The 21241-nt window shown below is 39.2% G+C and overlaps 1 protein-coding gene across 9 annotated transcripts in view; it reads left to right on the top strand.

Annotated features, from left to right (window-relative positions):
* NAALADL2 (N-acetylated alpha-linked acidic dipeptidase like 2) overlaps positions 1–21241 on the top strand; it is a 421951-nt gene that overhangs the window by 184900 nt on the left and 215810 nt on the right. For all 9 annotated transcript variants that reach the window (XM_042041852.1, XM_042041853.1, XM_042041850.1 and 6 more), the window contains one exon: positions 5781–6279. In XM_042041852.1, the coding sequence (XP_041897786.1) occupies positions 5789–6279 (491 nt within the window). In that variant the 5' untranslated portion in view covers positions 5781–5788. The remainder of the gene's footprint in view (positions 1–5780; positions 6280–21241) is intronic.

The raw sequence follows: 21241 nt of genomic DNA, 5'->3' as shown, positions 1-21241 counted from the left end.
AAACTGGATATTAGGTTAGTGCACAGACAGTTGGTATGAGGAAAAGTGGGAAAATGGAAAGACTGACGTTTTGGAAGAACAGCTTTGGGTGGGATGGACAGGAGCTCGGGCAGAGTTTCGGGAAGGTAAATGGTGGGGAGGTGGTTGGGGCAGGAGGATTTAGGTAGTGGGGCTGGGGCCTGGTGCAAATGAACAGAGATGTGGGATGGAATTTCTTCACCTTACACACAGTTTGAGCACAGTGTGTACATGCACGTACACAACACATCCCGGCTAGCCTCGGAAGTCCTGAATTCTCCATCTGCTTATTTGCTTTTATACAGACTGCAATCCCATCCAGTGCCCTTCTCAAGGAGAACAGCAGGATCTGAGCGTTAATTCCAGTGGAAAAAATGAGTGATTAATTCACGAACTAAGAAACGGGTGTGTGTGTGTGTGTGCGTGTGCCTTCTCTCTTCTTGTTTGGCATCGTTGTCTTGATGTTCACAAATGAGCAGAAGGAGTAAACAGTGAGAAAACTGAGCTGTGCCCACCCTAATGGGAGGGAAGAGCTGTCCTGGAAGCAGAACAAAGGCAGCAGCACAGCAAGTCCCACTAGAAGTGCACAGGCTCCATAGCAGAGCCATTTATACTGATCTGATTACACTGCAGTTTTAATAAACCTCCCAGGTAGACTCTGCATATATCACAGATGCTGTTAGGTCAGTAAATATTTCTGTGTTTTGTTTCAGGCAAATAGGTATTTGCACTCTAAACGTGTCTGAGAATGGGAAAGAGCTGTGTTAGTAATACATGCCCAGCATGTTACAGACCAGCTAAGGCTGCCTTTTTGCTACCTGATACTTGTCTGCTGGGGAAGAAGGACTTTCCTGCAATCTTTCTGCAAGCCCCAGGAATTCAGAAGTTCTGAAAAGGCAGCAGGCAAATACATCCATGTACCTATGCACATCTGGATGGCCTAGCATATTATAGCTCAGGTGGCTGATGCATTTGATCCTAGGCAAATTAACTCTTCTTCCAGCTGGACATCATCGTGCACAAGTCTTACCAATCAAGGTGCACCACAGACCCTGTTCTTGTCGTGTGGTCATCCTCTGTGTTGGTATTAATGGTATCCTGGTCCTCATGGCTGTTGATGATATAATAAAATCAATGAGAAATTTCTGAAGTTAAATACTCTATATCATTCATCTGGGCCAAGAAGGACTTACAGATGAAGAGACAACTTTAGACTCAGTTTAGCTGTGCTTTACAGACCAGTCTGATCTCTCTGTTGTGTCTTCTGCTACTAATCACTCTTTCAGGTTGCATTCATCTTCAGTGAAATGTGAACAACTGGTGAGTTCTGTCATTTGTTTTTATCTGGTGGCTCTGTGGAGTGACAAGGCACTTAAACGTCCTGCTGTAGCTGAACTGGTTGCCAAGCCCATATCCCAAATGTGAGAGAAGGGACAAATCATTACTGCACAAAATTAAGGCAGCCGTGATGGAAATATCACATTATATTTTTTGAATTACAGGGTAGTGTAATGTTGCTGTTGACAAGGGCATCATAATCTCTTCTGCAAACAAGTTTTGCCAGGGATTTGTAACTCTGAAGAAATTTGTCCAGGCCTGAAACTTGGCATCATCTCGTTTAACAAGTACTAATTTGTTGTCATACATACTTTAAAGCCCTGCAAGTGCAGTGGGTATTGAGTTCCATGATAAGCACGGCTATTGGCCCTTTAAACAGGTGACATTACATCTGCTTTTGGGGTTTTCCTAGGCATAAAAAGATCACGAGTATTTAAAGGAAAAGCACTCTGTATGGAAGATACTGTGAAGAAAATAAAAATTAAAGACCCCTTCAAAAAGAGATGAGCGAACAGCCCTGGATTTCTGGGTTTATGATTATACAAGAAGGCCACAATACCTTTAGGACAATTTCTGGGTGAATTTTGCCTTTTCAGGACTGAGCACTAAGTGGCCCAAGAAGGGCTTGCTGTGGGCAGCCCATTAACACTTGCCACACTTCCTGCTGTGCATGAGCCTGCTAATTGTCTCAGCTATTTATGAGCTGCATTTAACAACTGCAGCACCAGTCACAAAGAATTTACAGTAGTATATTCATATTGCTTTTTGGTTGTTGGTTTCATAAAATGTTCATGTAAACTCACCTTTCTGTTTTGAAGATACTGGAGAGGGTGGCAGGACCTTTTGTGAAGACCATATTCTATAGTTTTCAAAAGCTTCATTGATCAGGGATTGAAACAGGGAAAGTTGTCAAAAAAAGAAGTTTCTAGTGTTTCCATAACAAGATGTTCCTATCAGGCAGGATGTAAATGTGTTACTTTTAAGGTCAAAGCACAGGCAGAGAGTTTTGGAATGGCAGCTGTTAAGGCAATAATGACCTGATAAAGCTGACTCTCCTGATTTCTTGTGTACAGTTAATTGAAAGGGTATTTAGCTTTGGTTTGATACCTCTCTATAAACATTCTACCCACAAATCAGTGGAAGTATAGAAATGTACATCAGCTTTATTGGTCATCAGCTTGGCTCTGCCCAGTATTCCAGAGTTTATGATCTCCTTTGCTGTCCCTACAGAGTGGCTTTAAAGCTCACTTGGTGCATATTCAGATTTCTGGCATTTTGCAGTTGCTCTTTTATCTTTATAATAAAACATGTATTTAACAACAATTAAATGTTGAAACAGCTTGCTGGCAGATGGGGAGAATTTTCTATCTCCTGAAGTTTTCAAAAATGTCTTTTGAAAATATGTTCATTTTATGGTCTGTGTTATAGAGAAGACTGAACTAGAGTACTGTGGTGTTTTTTCTTGGCTTCAATTTTTTTCTGTATTTCTGTTGTCTTTTTTTCACCCCCAATTCAGTATTATTGTGAATATGCAGTGCTTTCTTTCTCCTTCCAGTTCCAAGCCAAAACTACATTTAATGCATAATCTTTAAGTCATGCCTACTTCCTTGACCAGCTAAACACCAAATACTAAATAGAACAGGTGATACAGATTGCATGGCACAAATGATCTGTGCCTTGAGAACCAGGAGACCCCTTTCTAAAACTACTTTTTGGAATGGTTAAATGCAGTGTGCAGGCCCTGACCTCAGATACTTCAAGGTAAGTTGTGCTGTCCTTAGACTGAAACAATGAGTTTAGATTAGTGGAAAAAGAGAAGTTAACAACTGCAGCTACTCTTGCATTCTTTTCATTCTTTAAGTAAAGGACATGCATTGCTAATAAGATCCCATACTCCAAAGACTGGTCTCAAATATAAAACTGAATTGAATATTGATTTTTTTATTTTAGTTCATTTAGCTGCTTGCTTGTTTGTTGTTTTGTTGCCTTTTTTTTTTTTTTTTTCCTGAAGTGAGGTAACTGGTTTTGGTGCTTTGAGTGAAAATTGAATTGCTGAGATGCTAAGCTGTGGAATGGGGTTACTACTCATCAGCATTAATAACCGTTCCAAGAAATTTCATAGGAATTTTTATTATGCATTTATATGTAGATTTAAGTAGCCTTTATTAATACACTCCATTGAACAATAACACACATTTTTTTAAATGACATAAATATGGAGAAAACCTAACTACCACAGATAGGCAATGGTCAACGTTTATAAGCTCAGCAAGATTAATATTTTCCATGAAATTGCATCTGAAAAACTGCCTTAATTCTGGTTTATGACTAGTACTGCAGTAATCTGCCAAGGGTTCACTTACTTGGCTAAAACAGTTTGTTAAATGACTTCAGGAATTCTAGAGCCAAAGTTATGTTTATGAAATGCAGTGATGATTTGCTTTGCTTTAAAGGACAAAACACCAGTCTTGAATTTCTAGTAAAAAGCAATATGAAGTAGAGTTGGAAAGATGAGGTTGTTGGGCAGTTGATATTACCTAGCAGTGATCTCTGTCCCTGATGGTTTACAAATTGATCTTTCCACTAACAGAAGAGGAGACAGAGTGAAAGGGCAGATGAATAGCTTGAAAACCAGTTATCTCAATTTTCCAAAGAATATCAGTACATGGTTTGATGTCCAGTTGGTGCTTGGCGGGAAGCTCTGCAGCAGACATCAGTTCTGGGGCTGGCATTATGAAATCTCTTCCTGAACAGCCTGGATGGAGAGGCAGAGTGCTCCCTTGGGAGGTCTCGGGGTGATGCACAGCTGTGGGGACTGGGGTGCTGAAGTTCAGGGGATCCTTCACAAGCCTGAGGGCTGGGCTAACAAAGCCCACAAAGGGGCAGCCACAGCAGCTTTGCAGCTGTTTGACTTTGCAACCATTTGTTGACTCCCCTGGAATTTAAAGACTAAATGTGCAATCATGATTTAAATAAACAGTGCAGCCTTTCACACTAATTTAAGAGGCTTTAGTTCAGCTTACTCTGTTTCTCCCACTGCAAATTGGAAGAGTTTGGGCTGCAGGTGGAGAATTGATTTGCAAAGTGACTGGAATGGTGACTTGGAACGTGTGGGCTCCCTTGACTGTTCCCAGGCTGTCTGACAGTTATAGGTGAGGGATATTTATATGGCTGTAGGGGGAAAATGGGATCTGTAAATTGGTATTGTATAGAGGCAGATAGCCTTTCAGGGGACTGTTTCATTATATTGGCGCTTGCAAGCGGTTTGCTCTCTTCAGAGAGCTTCAAAAAGCTGAATTCCACTTTGCCATTACACTGGGTTCCTCTGTTATGTGGTAATGTTACTTGGAGGTGAGTCTTGGAGAGTGAAAATGCCTTCAAACATAAAAATGGAGTGATAATGTAGAGTTGTAGGTGTCAGTCTAGTGTTCATGACTAAGAGAGGTTTCATATCTTTATCTTCATTTTATTCTAATTGAGAAGTGAGTCTGATGTTTGAAAAGCCCTAAATTACAGATGCTTATGTGTTGAAATGGCTATTGTCAGAGTATGGGGGAAAAGGCACCCTGTTGTTGCAGCCTGTCAAAAAATGATTTGTTGAAAATTGACTTTGAGTGTTTGTACTGGAGGTCAGAGTTCCCTTTAGAGGGCTTCTGCTTCCATAGAAATATTGAGAAGTGCCACAGTTACGCCTTGCTATTAAAAGAATGATTTTGTTACAAATACTTACCTGGCAGTGCTTTTGATTCATTAAAATGGGAAAAATAAGTGGAGCAAAACAACTGGGACAATTTCTAAGTAAATTCATCAGTCATTCAGGAACTATGCATTTAAAATACCTATAAATAATAGAATGCTCCTTCTAAATGGAAGCCTTTTATTGATATGTAAGTACAGTGTCACCCTGAAGTTTCTTTTTTAATTTATCATTTCCTTGTGTTTAGAATCAGATCAGGCAATTCATATTATTTCCAGCTTTTCAACTTTACTTTAGCAGCATTATTTTGTATGGTGTGTGAAATGAAATTGTTGCACACAGTTGTTAAGCTTTAAAATTACTTTCAGGTAACAAATAATTGTTTTGGAAACTCTGAGTCTTCACTCAATTTTTTTAATACTATCTCAAGGACTGACAAAATAATTGGATAATTTCAGTGGTTTGCCATTGGCACTTTCAAATTCCCTTTATTCATATTCTTACAATATATTCCTATAAATATTTTCTTTCTCCTGTGATGATGTTCGTGGGACTGCTGATCCTACAAAAAAAGACAGGGCAATGGAAATGGGGAGAGTGAAATAGTGAGAAACCAGTTTTTGGGTTTTGTTGTCTGTTTTATTCTTCCAGGTTTACAAAGATTAAATAAATTATGTATGTGTGCATATAGAAACAAACATTTAGGTTTTAAATTTTGTTTTAATAGATAAAAAGATGGCCTATCACAAAGTGAACGCAGACCAGAGAGCACAGGGGCACTCTCCATACCTTGACAATGATGAGCTCCAAGCCACAGCATTGGAACTGGAATGGGACATGGAAAAAGAGCTGGAGGAGCCTGGCTTTGACCATTTCCGACTGGACGCAGCCCAGCGTCACCTGGGGAACTCACAGAGCCCTGACCTTGACCTGGAGCCCATCCAGCCTTCCTCTTCTCCAAAGGGAAGATTCCAGAGGCTTCAGGAAGACCCTGACTACATCTCCCACTACACGAGACAGGCACCAAAGAGCAACCGCTGCAGCTTTTTTCGGATACTGAAAGTATTTTGCACTGCTTTGATTTTATTTATTTTTGGAATTGTGATAGGATATTATGCACGCAAGAAATGCCCTTCTCCCCCAACACCTCAAGAACCAAATAATCCTCATATCTACCATGAAATTCTCAAGGAAATCAAAGCTGAAAATATTCAACAGATTTACAGGTATGTACCTTGGCAGGTTTTATGTCTAAATGCTCTCAGGTGCCACTCTTAAGTCATTACGTGATTTCTTTTATGTGGAATCTTATTTACAAACCCTGATTTTCTTTTTGAATGTTCGGTTTTATCATGACACTTGGGAGGTGTTCATGTGCATATACAAAATTCATTATTTTTTAACAGTGCAGATTTGTGCTAATCATAACAGGTTTTGCTTTAATAGTGTTCTATTGCTAAATATATTATTATCTTTAATGTAAATGAATTGGAAAACACAGATAATTCAAATTGAATTGAAATATAGACAATAGAGCAGCTGTCCTAGATCCAGTTGACTGCCAAATAACACTTGAAAAGCAAGGTTGATAGGATGTTTTTTAATATTTGGGGCTTTAAGAAATCCCCATTTAATTTTTGGCACAAAAGTGAACCCTAGCTGGTGTTTTTTCTCTCTATGGTAACTTAAACCTTTAGGATGGAAAATTTGACTTTGCACTTTGAAAGATGGTCATTTGTTTATTTTTTTTATTTTTCATTACCTGTTCTAAGAATACAAATTGTTGCAAAATACCTACTGACTGGGTTTGATTTTATTCTTTTTTTCAATGTGGAATCTTTGCACTGCTTTGACAGTCTATATAACACGTTTGTATCAGAGTAGAATCACTTTTCTGTAGCAGTGAGTGTCAAAGAAAATAGGTTTTTCTGCTAAATTCTGAAAGTTGTTTCTGTATGGGAAGGTGAGATGAGCTTATTTTTGGCTTCTGGAATGCAAAGTTCCTTTTTCATGTTAAAGGTAATGCATGGCAGATTTTTTGATCAGTACCAGTTCAGAAGCAGCAGAACTCCCATACCTGAAGCTATAGAAGAGGTGTTCTTGAGCAGATGAGAAATACATCAAAAATAACCTAACAGGGCTGTTCTAAAAATATTTTTCTTTTGTTATATTTGCTAAGCCAAGTCTTAAATCCTGTAGTGGCTAATACCATGTTTTGCGCTAACACTCTTATTAAATTCAAGAGAAAAAGTAAATATGAAGGGTTTTCATGTGCCAAACTGATTCTACTTCATACAAATCTAATTAATTTCATAATGGGAAAGGGTACAGGTGATGAAAAATGTTGATTTTTAATGTAAAAAATTAACTACTTTGTTTTTCAGAGAGTAAATTGAATTGAATTCTGTCATTAGGTTTCATCACAAGCAAAGTATTGGAGTAAGCTCAGCCCTAAGATTGGGTATTACACAAATTACAGCAAATTGCTGGCATGTCTGTCAGACTCAGGATAATACTTCAGTACTTTGTGTTTGGGGACTGGGAATCACTTGCCATTCTTGTTATTTCTAAGGGTGGTTTAAACCATCCCTTTTCAAACCCTTCATCACTTGTCATACAATTTCAGCTTGCTATTAGGATACTAGTGAGAATCTGGACTTTAGATAAAATGAATTATATGAATATTTTGGAACTTAAAAAACTTTAGGAGTGGCCATCCTTTAACATAATTCCTAATATTTGTTTGGGTTTCTTTTTTATGTAATGGCAGAATTTCAATAAATGTAGTCAAACATTAATTCAGCTACCTATCAATTCTGTATATAAATATATAAACAATGTTTTTGATACATTGCATTACCCACAAGTTTTTTTCCTAACCCAATATTTTGGTCTGAGACAGCTTTTATCCCATGTTGTGTTTAGCTGCTTTCCCTCAACATCTGCTTGGCAGGAGTCAGAGCGACTGCAGTGAAACCTGGCTGTGTGTAGCCCTGTGAGTACAGAACATGCAACATATGTTGCTTGGGTGAAAAAAAAGCCCAAACCTGACAAAATCAATATATGTTATTGGAAAACTTCCTTCAATAAAATACTTTGAGTTACTAGGAATAAGTGGCAGCTGCTTAGCTTGCAATTTTTAAATGTTACTGAGCATGACATTAATTTAATTTTCATTGTTTACTCCTTAGATCAGGCTCAGATGGTATGGGAGTTTGCTAACAGTCCTGTAAAGGAATTAGGAGAAAAAAAACCTGTTCAAGAGACACAGAGGTGCCAATCATAACGGTGGAGCAGACATAACCTTAATGTGCTTGGAGCTCTGGAGTGGGAGCTTTCTGTTGGGGTGAAATCTGCTCGTGGTTGGATGAAGCTTTGAGGATTTGACCCTTTGCACTTCTAAAGAGGTTGCAGAAGTGCACCAGGGGACTTGTGTTGGTTTTGTTTGGATTTGGACTGGATTCTGTGTGAGTTGAATGAAGTCTGTGTACCAATCTCTGTTAGGGATGGAGGGTCGTTGCTGCTCAGGGAAGTGGTTGAGTCCCCATCCCTGGAAGGATTTAAAGGACGTGTGGGTGTGGCACTTAGGGACATGGTTTAGACACCTTGTCACTCAGCAGTGCTGGCTTAATGGTTGGATTCAATCCTAGAGGTGTTTTCCAACCTAAACAATTCTGTGATGGTGTAGGTAACAGCAGTTTGTGTTCATGGGTTGCTGAATTGGGATATTCTGGTCTTCCTGTCTGGCTTCTCCAGGGGAAGAAGAAAACTCAGTGAGTTGGCTTTTATTGCTTCAACTTTGCACCTTGTTCCCCATGAGATGGGAATGCTACAGAATTTCTGTGCAATTTAGCACAGTTCTAATTACTGGTCTTGGCCAAGTTGCTTAATCAATGATACAGCCTAAGTCAACATTATCTCTGTGAGCATTTTTGGACCTCTCCCCACCCCCTGTAGGGGGGTGCTTGCATTGTCGACGATAAAAAGTAGAAATCAGTTCAATCTGATGTTTCAGAGGTTTCAAGACAAATTGTCAGAAGGAGAAAAGTGATTGCCACAAAAAAAATGAAGAGTTTTTCTAACCTAACACACTGAAGTTTAAACTGGGACAAAAAAAAAAAAAAAGCCAATATTATTAATAGGATTCAGTCAGTAAATATAGCAATTCATTTGTGGTAAAATCACACATAATCCTGCAAATATCACTGGGCTGTTGGGAATCCAGTAATGATATCTGTTTGTGCCATGAATGTAACTTTTCACAGTTTTCTTCTGGAAGATATATGACAAGGTTTAAGTTCAAGTTAGGTGTACCTTGGCTCCAAAAGGCATTCAGGGTGAGTATGAAAAGGGCATAAATTCCACATCCAAAAGAGGTAGAAGCTGAAACACGGAATACTTTGGGCACTGCTTACATTTATATCCGTAACCAGCAGAACTTACCAGGGCAAAACAGATGGATAAAGGTGGTAAAACTGCTAGGCAGAAAGCAGGTTGTCTCCTGGGACAGGGGGGTTGAGAGTCCATGGCAAGATTGAGTTCTTGGAGCCCTTTAGAGAGTGTTGTCAGGAGGGCATGGCTGGAGAGGAGTGACCTGTGCCTCGAGCCACGCTCCCCAAGGAGTATCTGCAGCTCCAAAGTACAATCATTACACTGGAAAAGGCTCTGCTCTCCAAAGGAATGAACACATTTAGATGTGGAGGTCTTTATAATAAATGCTGAAGGTCATCAGAGGCAGACCTTCAAAAAGACAGAAACGCCCACCACCAGTTTCGGTAAGCAGCACGCTGTTGAATTCTCAAAAGTAAATTTGCAATAAAAATATGCATAATTTTCAATGAGATCTGACTTCTTAAAGCTACTTTTTAAAATGGCACTCAGATTTCTACTATCACTTAAGTGCTTTTGAAAATTCAGCTGGTTTTGCTTTCTCACTCTGTGAGAAAGGGGATGAAAAAGGCGATGCTAAAGAAGTGTATCGTTATTCTGTTGCTGCACATCTGCCAGATGCAGGTCAGCTCTTCAGTAATCATTGCCACTTAATTTAATTATTCAGCAGATCTGTGCTTATAATGACTCAAGTTTTTTTTTCCCCCCCCCCTCTTTCCCCAGATTAAAGGGGAATGTGCCGTTTTTGCTGTTTAGTGTCCCCTCTACCTCCTGGGTGACTTTTTTCTTGCCCTACCTTCAGTAAGAAAACAAGGGGAAGGAAAAAGTCTGACAGACCCTGCTCCAGACTGAGAGGGATCACCGTCACTGACTTCGAGTTACTGTCACTAGCTACCAAGATTCTGATCATCATATACTTTGCTAAGGTTTTATGTTTTAAAATGGTAAATGTTTGAGTTTTGTGCAAAGTGAACCAAAAAACTACCTTTTTTTGGTAATTTTTTCAGTTAAGATTTGAATTGAATACACCAGAATCTAAAGGGAGAAAGAAATAAAAGCTACAGTAAGTAGCAGAAATACAGTCCTATCAGAAACTTCTGAGATTTTAACTCCTGTTATACAATTTGGCATACTTTTCATAAAAAAATTATATTGTGTTGCATCTTTGACAGTGCTGAATATTCCAATAGAAGAAATACAGAAGGTGTCTTTTTAGTTTATATGAAATTATTTCAGTTTTATTGCTTCAAAACCAAATAAAAATGAAACAATCCTATTGTATTTGGAAAATGTGGGGCTATCATAATTTTTTAGGAAGTTTTAATTTTGGGGTTGACTTCTGTAAATTAAATGAATAAACAAGGATTCATGTTGAATAGTAAGACTAAAAGAAACAGTCAGTCATGTTGGTGTCAGTGATAACTCTGGCTGTACATGATTTGTCAGATTAGCTAATTGTTCTCACATTTTTAAAATTCTTGTAGCCTTATTGTGCTTTACTCAATAATTACTTTCCAAAATTTTACATCTTGGTTACTATCAGATCCACAGTTTTTTTAGATACATCTTCCTATGATTAAAACTGGGATGGGGGCACAGACAGAAGAGTCTTTGCTTTGCTCTCCAGCCAGTCTACAGAGCAGTTCCTTCATTTCAGCTCTGCTTTTTGTCCTGGGTATTCTCACTCAAATGCTTCCTTCACTATCATTTTCACCCCCTTGAGCAGTAGGGAGGTTTAAATCCCTTCATAATACATCCAGTTGTAACTAACTGTCCTTTAGAGGCGTATCTGTTCCTTATTCCAGCTGGTAATACCACTTGCAGAATCTCCCAAATCCATCTCTGGCGAGAATTGATTTGTCACTGGTGCCTGCTGCCATCCATAACTTCAGCTTAATTCTTCAAAGGGCTTTGGGAGAGCAGGCAGCAGCTGCTCTCCTGTGTGTCATGGCCAAGGAACAAAAGTGCCAGTGCAGTGAGAAAAGGACTTTTACTTGTTTTTTCTCAAAGTGAAGTGAGAAGCTTCCATATCCAAGTGTTTCTTGTTCCCTGATCAGTTGTAATCAGTACTGTTAAAACCTTGGGCCTTTGAACCTTTTTCTCAGGTAAAGCCTGTGAAATACATACCTGAGGAGCAAAGAGAGCCTGGAACTTCCTCGAAAATTTGAGTTTTGGAGATTTGGACTGAATGAAATCTACAGGCTCCTGCCTGGTGAGATTGCCTTTGTGCCCAGAATGAGGAATCGCCGCAGGAGCAGAACCTCCTCAGGAAGGGTGTGAGGAAAGGACTGCGCTGGTGACTGCTTCCCTGAGTAGAGACCCATTTAGTGCCTGCTCCTGTTAACAGCTACTGTTAATTAATAGCTACACCTGACCTCTCCATGGCTGCTGGTAGCTGTGTGCTGGCTGGCCCAGGCCCCTGCTCGCTTCACTCGTGTCCCCTGTACACAAATTCTGGGTTTTGTCACACCAACAGCCGAAAAGAGCATTGCAAAAAGCAAATCTCAGTGGGAACTCATCCTATTCCCTCCTGTATATCAGTCTCAGGTATTTCTTGTGTTGCTATCAAAAATGCAGGTGTTAAATGTAGTTAGGCTCAGTCTGAAGCCAGGCCTACAGCATCTTTGGAAATGGATGTCGGCGTATTCCTGGGTAACCAGGAGCTGAGTGAGCTCTCTAGAGCTATTTCATTCCCACACTGCGGAATCACTTGGGATTCTCTTCATTCACATGATAATTTTGAATGTGTATTTATAAGTACAAAGCCCCTTTTGAAAGGAGATAAGAGTAATATCAAACAAGGGAAAGTTCCCACTTATCCCCCTGCCACCTCCCCATCGAAGAATGGCTCTGGGAACATGGGGAGGTGTCTTTTGTGGAAGAAAGATGCCCTGTGTGACCCAAGTGCTATCTGTGGAACAGAGACTTGGTAAATTTAGGCTTCAGATATCCACTTATGTCAAATATGATTTCTTTTTAAACCAAAAAATAGGTTATATCTGTACTTCAGAGGTGTTAATAGAAAGCCTTGTGTGTTTTATCATTTTCTTTGGTTTAATTCTTTTTTAAAATTTTGTTTCTTTAGATGAAAAAAGGATGCATTATATCAATATAATGCTTGAGAAAGAGGTGTGAATTTGATCCTGTTAGAGTCAGCTGCAGCATATGCTTATAATACTCCTTTGTTGAAGAAATATCTGAGGTTATGGTTTACTTACCATTGAAAGGATGTGTTTCAAGTGCACCATGTATTTCACTGAGAACAATTTTTCTTTTCAGTTGATTATTTCTTTAATGGTAACCATAAAAAATACCGATTTTTAGATGTTGGATTTGCAAATTATTTACAGTAAAATCTGATTTTTTGTATCATAACTGTATCTTTTGTAAATTAAGTACATAGCATTGCCTTAAAATAATTTTTCTAAGCAGTACATGTTTGATTTCCAGAGCAATAAGTGTGATAAGTTAAAGAGTTAGAATCGATAAACTATATTATGCCACATCAGCATAATAAGTAATAAGTCCCTTGATAAATTTAGTATCTGTCACAGCCCAGATGAATGGCTTTGGTGTTGCTGCTGTACAGTGCCTCGTGTTTTCCATGAAAAAGTGACACCAGTTTTTGATAGGCTATAAAGTATAAATTAAATTTGCTCTGATCTCTTATTTTTGAATTGCATAATCTTATTTATTTTAAAGATTACCTTGCTGGAATTGCCTCACACTCCTCATAACAGAAGTGTGGTTAGGGTTTAGAGAGAGAACCAATTTCCATGGCCATTAGCCTCTTTACCATTGCTGTTGGAAGTGTGGGGCAATTTAGTCCCAATTAGAACAGCAATTCTGAATGGTGACAAGTGCTACTTCCCCTAATGGATGATGAAATGAGCTGTGCCAGCATGGCTGAGGGAGTAATTTTCTTTTTAAAGGTCTGGTATTCCACATTCCTGCCTGTTTGGGGCAACAGAGGGATTGTGGGGAGAGCCTGATGATTCCTTGAATCCTGTTAGCTGGGCTGCCCCAGGACATCTTGCTCTCCCCTTTGCCTGAAGGTGTCTGGTGCAGTTTGGAAAGCTCAGATTTTTAAGGAATACTTTCTGTTTCAGTGACAAACCGGAATGGATGGTGAAACATCTATGGATGTTAAAGATCCATCCATTTTAGAAACTTCTGGTGAGTGATAGGCTCTGTACTTGACTTTACCTGAAAACCAGAAATACTTGGCTGGACATTTCTGAGCAACTCTGAGATTAATGCTGGCTAAAAGGCAGTATGTAGAGGATAAAGAGTTACTACATTGCCATCATTTTTATAGATTTAACCAAACTACTTTTTTTCTGACAGAAAGAATCTGAAGGAAAAAGAAAACCACAGCCTGCTGAGATGACAACCAGTTTTCATTGCAGGCCACTTGCTTCCATTTGGGAAGAACCGTAGTGTGCAGAAATTGGACAAAGTTGTCCTTCACTGTCCAGTCCTTGCAACTCAACACAAGGAGGATCACTAATTTTGGCTGGTGGTCCCAGGGACATTCTTACAATGATAGTGAGGAGCAAACCTTGCAGAACAAACCCCCTTAACCATTTAATTAGTGGCACATGAACTGTCTAATTGCCTGATCAACTGCACGAGTTTCTCCTGTCTTGGCTCTGAACTTCCCAGCCTTACAGTGTGCTCAGAGGGTGGATTTTTCCTCAGAGGAGGCTGTGGCAGAGGCCATTGCAAAGAGTCCTTAAAACTTCTAAGCACCAAGCACTGGCAGATTGCTGTTTAGGATGCACCTCTCATCAGCATGGTTTAAAACTGAAGTCCATGGATACTCCTGAGATCCAGCCTTTCGGTGGAATCTGCAGTTCCATGGTAGGCACTGCAACAATAAGCAGTTCGTTTCCTGCCTGCACACATAAATCAAATTAATGAAGCCCTGAGGGGAAGGAGTTTTCTCAGCCCTTTTTGGTGGTGCTCTGACATGCAGTTCCCTACATCAGCACCTATGACAGCTATTTGCTGGAAGCCTGATAAGTCAGATTGCTGCTGAATTTAACTGGCTGCAATTTGTTGTACTTTATTAAGTTACTGTGCATGCAGCATTTGTAACTGAAGGTTGCTGGGGAACATTGCTCAGGATCGATCAGGGATAATGAAATTGATATTGTCTGAATAATAATCAATTTTAATCATAGTATTTTGCAGTAGTCTTCCGTTAAGGGGCTTCTATTCTCAGTCCAATTCTCTTTGAAAGCTGATGAGTTTCTGGAATGAAACAAATATGGATTGCATTGAAAAGTTGGGCTTTCCCTGGCAATATTGGAACTTGTGGAGTGTAAGACTTATCAAAATTAAACAAGTTGGCTTTTTAAAATTTCTAGAGTACTGTTTGTGGACAAGATGTTGAATAATGCCTCCTGCTCTGTGTGTATGTCCGATTTCTCTCAGTCTCAGTAATAGGTAGTATTTAAATATACATTTTCAAGTCTAATCCTTCATGGAAGCTGATGTTTCCTTTAGACACATGCAGTTGCCACAAATTTACATGTGTTCCTGTCCAAGTTAAAATACCAACTCATACTCTGCTTGGTTTATGAGTATTTCTTCAAGGCTGAGAAGGTTGTAATTTTCCAGTGAGATGGAATTTTCTCTATCCATTCTTTTTTTCCTTTTAGTGAAACATAAAAGTAGAAAAGTGACTTGAAATGTCATAATCAAAACAGAGTGTTTGAATAGCTCAGAAGCAAAACTTTCTGGAAATCTTTTTTTCTGGGAGACCTCATGATTTTTGTTCCTTTTTGGAGAATTTGGGGGGTATGTGCTGACATTTCCCCGCAAAGCAATGTCTGGTCCTTGACCAACTTGATGTCTGTTTATATTTTGTGAAAGTTTGTTACTTAGCAGAGTAGAGAAGACAACAGGAACAGAAAAGTGAGTATCTTACTTGTTTCACCTTTTTTAATGGGTGCTCAAACTTCATTAGCCATCTGGCTAACTAAGTGGGTTGTGTGAGGCTTCAGGAGAAAGGTCTCTATTGCTGAAGGGGTCAGGACCCCATCAAAGATTGACTTCTCTCCAGGAAATTTGGGAAAGCTCTTCAGCTAGGAATTTGTAATAATAGTAGTACTTTACTGAGGTCTGGGTCTAGAAAAAGAAAGTCATTTGGAATGTCTTTCCTTTGGAATTTGGGGCATGGCTTCAGACCCCTGCAGTAATCCTCCCTTATAATACAGAATTGATGAAATGGCCAAAGTTTTGAAGCTCATTACCTTGACTCAACCAGCGGTGTGCTCTAGGCAGTATCACATTTTGCTGCTGCTTCAGGTGACAAACTGGAACCCATAGACTGGAGAAGCCCAGGACTTCATCAAAATTTGAAGAGGTGAGACAGTGAGAAGAAGGATCAATACTTAAGAATGTATAACGAGTCCATGAAGATGTCAGTGTGCCTTTGATGGAAATTGTTTTCTTTGTTCCAACGGGGCAGCTGTGCTTTAGCAGGGAGCTCAGATATTTACAGTTATAATTGTGGCCGAGGCTGGAAGGTGTTCCCAGCGCTTCTGGAGTCTGTTTCTTGTCGAAGGCTATGTGAGCCAGGGCTGCTGCAGTGCAGATTGAGAGCATTTAATTATTGAAATCGTTGGCTGGGTGCTATTTGCAAGTAAAAGGTGGTAGCTCTGGGAAGTCACTTGTTTCATGGTCATTTGTTAGTAATCGTTATTGAATGCTTTTATTTTTAATAAATGCCAGCCTGGGTGATGGGCCTTGTGATGTGCATTATTAAATAAATAGGCAGGCTTCAAAAAAGGCCATACGGGTCACGAGCAAAGTTTCTGTTCCCTGTCAACTATTTAGGGAACGAAGCAAGGAGCTGAATTATTTATGACAATGCTTAGTGCAAGGCAAATGGAACCTGCTGCTGTGTTGCTAGCAGTGCAAATAGTGGCCTAAAATATACAAATGGTTTTCTTCTGTATTATCATGCCTGTTTTTCTTTACTAATATTTCTGGAAACTATTTAAGAAAATTAAACCCTGTGACAAAAAAAAACCATTAAATCTGCATGGTTCCTCAGGATCCTAGCACAGACCGTGCAGGGGATATTGTTTCTAAATTATTCAGTTTATATGCTAAGAAGATAGATAGGGCATGGTGTTAATACAGGTATTCATTTTGTTCTTGTGGAAAACTTCTGAGTTTTTAAAAGAAAAAAAATGGAATAACTTTCATAAAGGCTGTTTCCTACAGACAGAAACATATCTATTTGTATAGCTGTCCACTTCTATATGGGGTTTTGTGCCTATGTGAATACATTGATGTAATTTTGTGTAATAGGTGAAGTTCTGTCCTTTACACAGCACTTCTCAAAGCTGCCATATGTATTGCAGTGCTTGGTACCACTTCTCCCGGTGGTCGTGGCTGAAACCTGATTGCCTTCTCACCCCAGGGCCAGAAGTACTTCTTGTGCTCATAGTTCCTTTGAAGTGGTGACAACTCAAAGTACCATGATGGCTATGTCATAAATGCCCAGAGAGTTGTTAAGGACACAGTCCTTATATATAAATACAGCTTGGGTGGGTGATCTCATTCATATCGACGTAAGTATTGTAGAGAATGTAAGATGAAGTTAGGTGATTACAGTGCAGCAGTATTCAACATAAAAAGAGACACCTGGGGAAGAATCCAGCATTAAATTGCAATTAAAAGTACACAGCACAGAAAAGGTGATGAATGGAACCAACTCTGTTATGGCTTTGTTTTGTTGTTGGCTAAAGAAGCCAAACAGTTGTCTTAGGGTTCAACACAAGGCAAAATATGTCTGTGGCATAGGAAAGGTGATGTGAGATGATTTAGTGGTTTCTTTCTGAAGTTTATTTTTTCCTGATCTCTGTGTTCCATCAGTCTTTTCAGAGCTTGTATTGAAGCATACCAAGATGAATAAAATTTGTTACTAAATTTTTGAATTAACACCTTTTTTTTCCTTTCTTCTTGAGCTGTGTTAGCTAGGGTACCTGAGAGGGCTTGATATTAATAGTGTGTCCTGATTAACAGACTGAACTAAACCAGAGGATTTGGGCTCTGGTGGCTGGAGGAGCTGGGGTGGAGCTGGCTGCTGTCACAGAGCTCCTGGAAGACATGGAGCTGTTCATGGCACTGTGAACATGCTGGGCATTATCTGGGATTTGCAGCTCTCCACTAGCAAAACTTATTTTTTTTTTTTTTAGAAGCAGACTCTGTTAAAACAAGAATCATTTGGTATTATTCTAGAAATACAAAGCTAAATAAATTAAATCCTCCTTTAGTCTCATGGATTTGGAAATTGGTTTTACATGCTTTTGTCGCATCCTGCCTGTATTAGTCTAACTCCCTTTTCCCAGTTTTTGCCAGCACTGCTGCTGCAGCAGCTGTGTACAGATCACAGATTCCTGAGGAGGAATGAGGCTCATGGAGGGCCGGGTCTCTCTTCTCTCTCTCTCATTTCCTCCTGACTCAGTGTGTCCTGACTTTAAAAAGGCTTCTCTGTGTGGGAAACAGTTAATTGGATCAGGATGAGTCACACTAGGATTAAATGTTGGCAGTAGGATTGGATCCCTTCCCCTCAGTTAACGTAATTAAGACTGACATTAAAGATCAAATTATCCTATATCAAATTAGGTAAGTGGGAAACTCTTCAGTGACATTCCTGCACAGTGCTGGCCCTGCCTTTCTAAGGAGGCTGTGGGGTCCTGCCAGAGGAGCCCCGAGGTGCCCTGTTGCTCCAGAGCTCTGGGTCTCGTTTGTGGAAGGTTCCTCCTTGCCCAGCTGGGCTCTCTGCCTCCCTAACGTAGTCAAAACTGGTCATTTACCAAATCACTCTGGGGGAACGTTAGAATTTTTCCAGCAGGACTGTGGAATTACATGTACCAAATCTTAATGCCTTGCTGCTTGGCTCCCTTTCCTCAGTGACCTTTCCTGCACTGCCTCAGGGAAATCCCAGGGTTCTCCCAGGGCATCTCAGCTGAGCTGGGCACGCCTGTCCCAGCAAAGGGTGTGATGGCACCAGCATCTTGTGACTTCTGAGGGACTTCATGTGAGCCTCCTTTGCTCACGTGTGTTTGGTTTCTCCAAAAGAGGTGAACCTCTTTGAGATCTGGTCCTGTTTGCATCCTCTTAGACTAGAGCAGCTGACATTTCTGCAGCACCTGTTAGCATAGAGGGATGTTCTTTAAGTTTCCTTACACACTTGCTCCAAATTTATATTATCCTCCACAGAACTCAGAATGTTTGCACTAAAATTTGGTTACTGAATAATCCAGCCTGCCCCAAAACAATTAACGTCAGCATTAGGTTATATACTGGATCTCTTGGTGCATAAAGACATTTTAACACCATCTATTTATTGTGTGTTAGACAGTGGTTTCTGGCTGCATTATATTATGTGACTCTTAGTTCAGCAGTGGTAGAAAACAGATTTATCTAAAGATGAGTGGTACGTACTTGTTGTGTGCTGTTGTGCCACTCATGAAGACTGACTTTGGGACAAGAATGGTGATATTCCATCAGTAATTGAAGATCTGTTATCCCAAAGGAAACATAGTTTATGTTTCCAGGTTGAGAGGAAAGCAGTTTCAGACATAGAGGGATGGCAATAATTGCCGTAAGGTTTCCTGTAGCTGTACACAAATAGTTTCAGTTCTTTATGCCAGACTGTGATACAGGATGTAAATAGTGCCTCTTAAAACTACTAAAAAGGTGACTTAAAAGAAAAAGCGTGACCTTAGCAAGAATTGCAGGGGCAGCTATTCCAGAAGCAACAAAAGTATGTTGTAGTACTGTTTGTAATTCTTTAAAGAGATGACCTGATAGTAACGGAGAATTAGTGTTCCTCACCAGATAGCTAGGAGATGTCTTCATGCTATTTTTGGTATTACAAACAATGCATTAACTTCTCCTCAGCTGTGAATGCTATTAAAGTTTGCTATTAAATTTTGCCAGAAAAGCTCTTATTTTTATTTTGCCTGATGTTTGAAATCATGGAAACATTTGTGTGTGCTCAAGATTGGTTTGTTGTTATTACAGCTGAGAGGGAGCTGATGGATCTCTGCTAGCACAGGTTTGAGACAATATTTGAACTGCCCTGGGAATATGTGAGAGTACAGTTAAATCAAATGATTTTTACTTACAGCATTACTTGAACACTGGCTTTGAGAGAGACCACATTCTATTACATATGGAAAATTACAGTGAGTGAGTGCTTCCTCGCAAGGAATGATGTGGCTCTGGTTTTATGAAATGGAGGAAAGCTCCGTGGAGAGGTCCCGATTTGATCTTGAAGTCAATGTAACAAAGTTCTCAGTTGCTTTTCCCTGTTTACCAGCAGAAATTGAGACCCACTGGAAATATTGTCTCTCACCAGCCTTGAATACATGCAGATGTTAAAGTACAGCTTCACAAACCAGTTATCTCTATAGCTGAAAGTCTGAATTTTCAGAGAAGGCTTAATTATTTAGGGAAAGTGAAGATTGAATGAAGACAAGAAAAGCTCCTTGATGGTATTCAATTTGCCTTTCAGAATGTGTGTTCTATAATAATGTTTTGATTTAATCAAATTCATTATCTGTATTTTATTTTTCCTTAAAAAAAGAACAAAAAATCTAAACAAAAGACAGGCATGAATTATTACAGGAATATTATTATGCACTGGGAATCAAAAAAGTCTGAGCTAATGCAGTTTAGACCCTTCTTTAAAGAAATAATCAAATACATTAAATTAATTTTTTCCATGAATATGATGTGAAATTTTTCTCATCTTATATTATTAGATTTGAGCAGAAGGGACTAGTTCACTAAATATGGATTCAGCACTTCAGTAATTTAGTAATTCAGTAAATTACTATGGTTCCAGTCAGAAAGAACTCAAAAAAACCTAATAAAAATAATTTGGAATTAAAATGAATTATACCTATCATTTGAAGCAGTATATTGACAGTCACGAAAGTGGAGCTGTGTTTCTTAGAAGCGTAGGAAGCCACATGCTGAACTAAGGTCAATTGTATCCTTTTTAAATGCTCCTGTTCTCCCTCCCTGGTGTTGCCACTGAAAGGGAGCCCCTCCAGTTTGCAACCACCCTTGTAATGGTCTAGATGTATAACTAGTTATTTAACTAAGTCCTCTTTCAGAGCAGATTTAAACATTTTTCTTTTTTTTTCTTTTTCAGATTTCCTAGTATGCACTTATTTTCCTGAATTTTCCAGAATTGTTCTGAATTTGCAATTGTGTAACTTAGCTCCTTTCTTTAACTTTTCATTATTTATAGCTAACAGTGGGTATATTTTAATATTTTAATTTTGTTAGGTGACATGTCTAGCATGTCTTGGCACCTGAGGAATATGGAATAACTTGGATTTATTTTTTCACATAGTTTCTCAGAGACAAGCCTCAGCAAGATTAAATTAGGTAACTTATAGCATTGATATGCACTTGTTTTTCAAAATCTTTTTTTTAAAAATAGTACCTCTGTGTATAGAGGGACCAGAATAACTAAAGACCATTCATGTATGGATTTTAAAAATCTAGTTTATCAGGTTGGGAGCTCTCTGGGGTGGTGAGTGATTTTATTTGCTCTCTATACAGTGGCTGGTGTTCTGGAGTCTTGAACTCAGATTCCTCTGTTTTGAGGCACTAAAATGCCAGTAACCAGTGGTAACACTGCCTTTGTTTTCCTACCATTAATGCCTGCATGTGTAGCTTATGCTCCTTAATTTTGGATGCGGCCTTTGCCATAGTTGTAGAAAATTGTGAGCACAGAGTTGGAGAGCGGGTGAAGCT

This window comes from Corvus kubaryi, unplaced genomic scaffold (genome assembly GCF_017639235.1).
Source record: "Corvus kubaryi isolate FWS band 111438036 unplaced genomic scaffold, C.kubaryi_AGA036_p1.0 37397, whole genome shotgun sequence".
In the NCBI taxonomy this organism is placed as follows: Eukaryota; Metazoa; Chordata; class Aves; order Passeriformes; family Corvidae; genus Corvus; species Corvus kubaryi.
The sequence above is the reverse complement of the archived record's forward strand: the minus strand, read 5'-3'. Positions and strand labels throughout refer to the sequence as shown.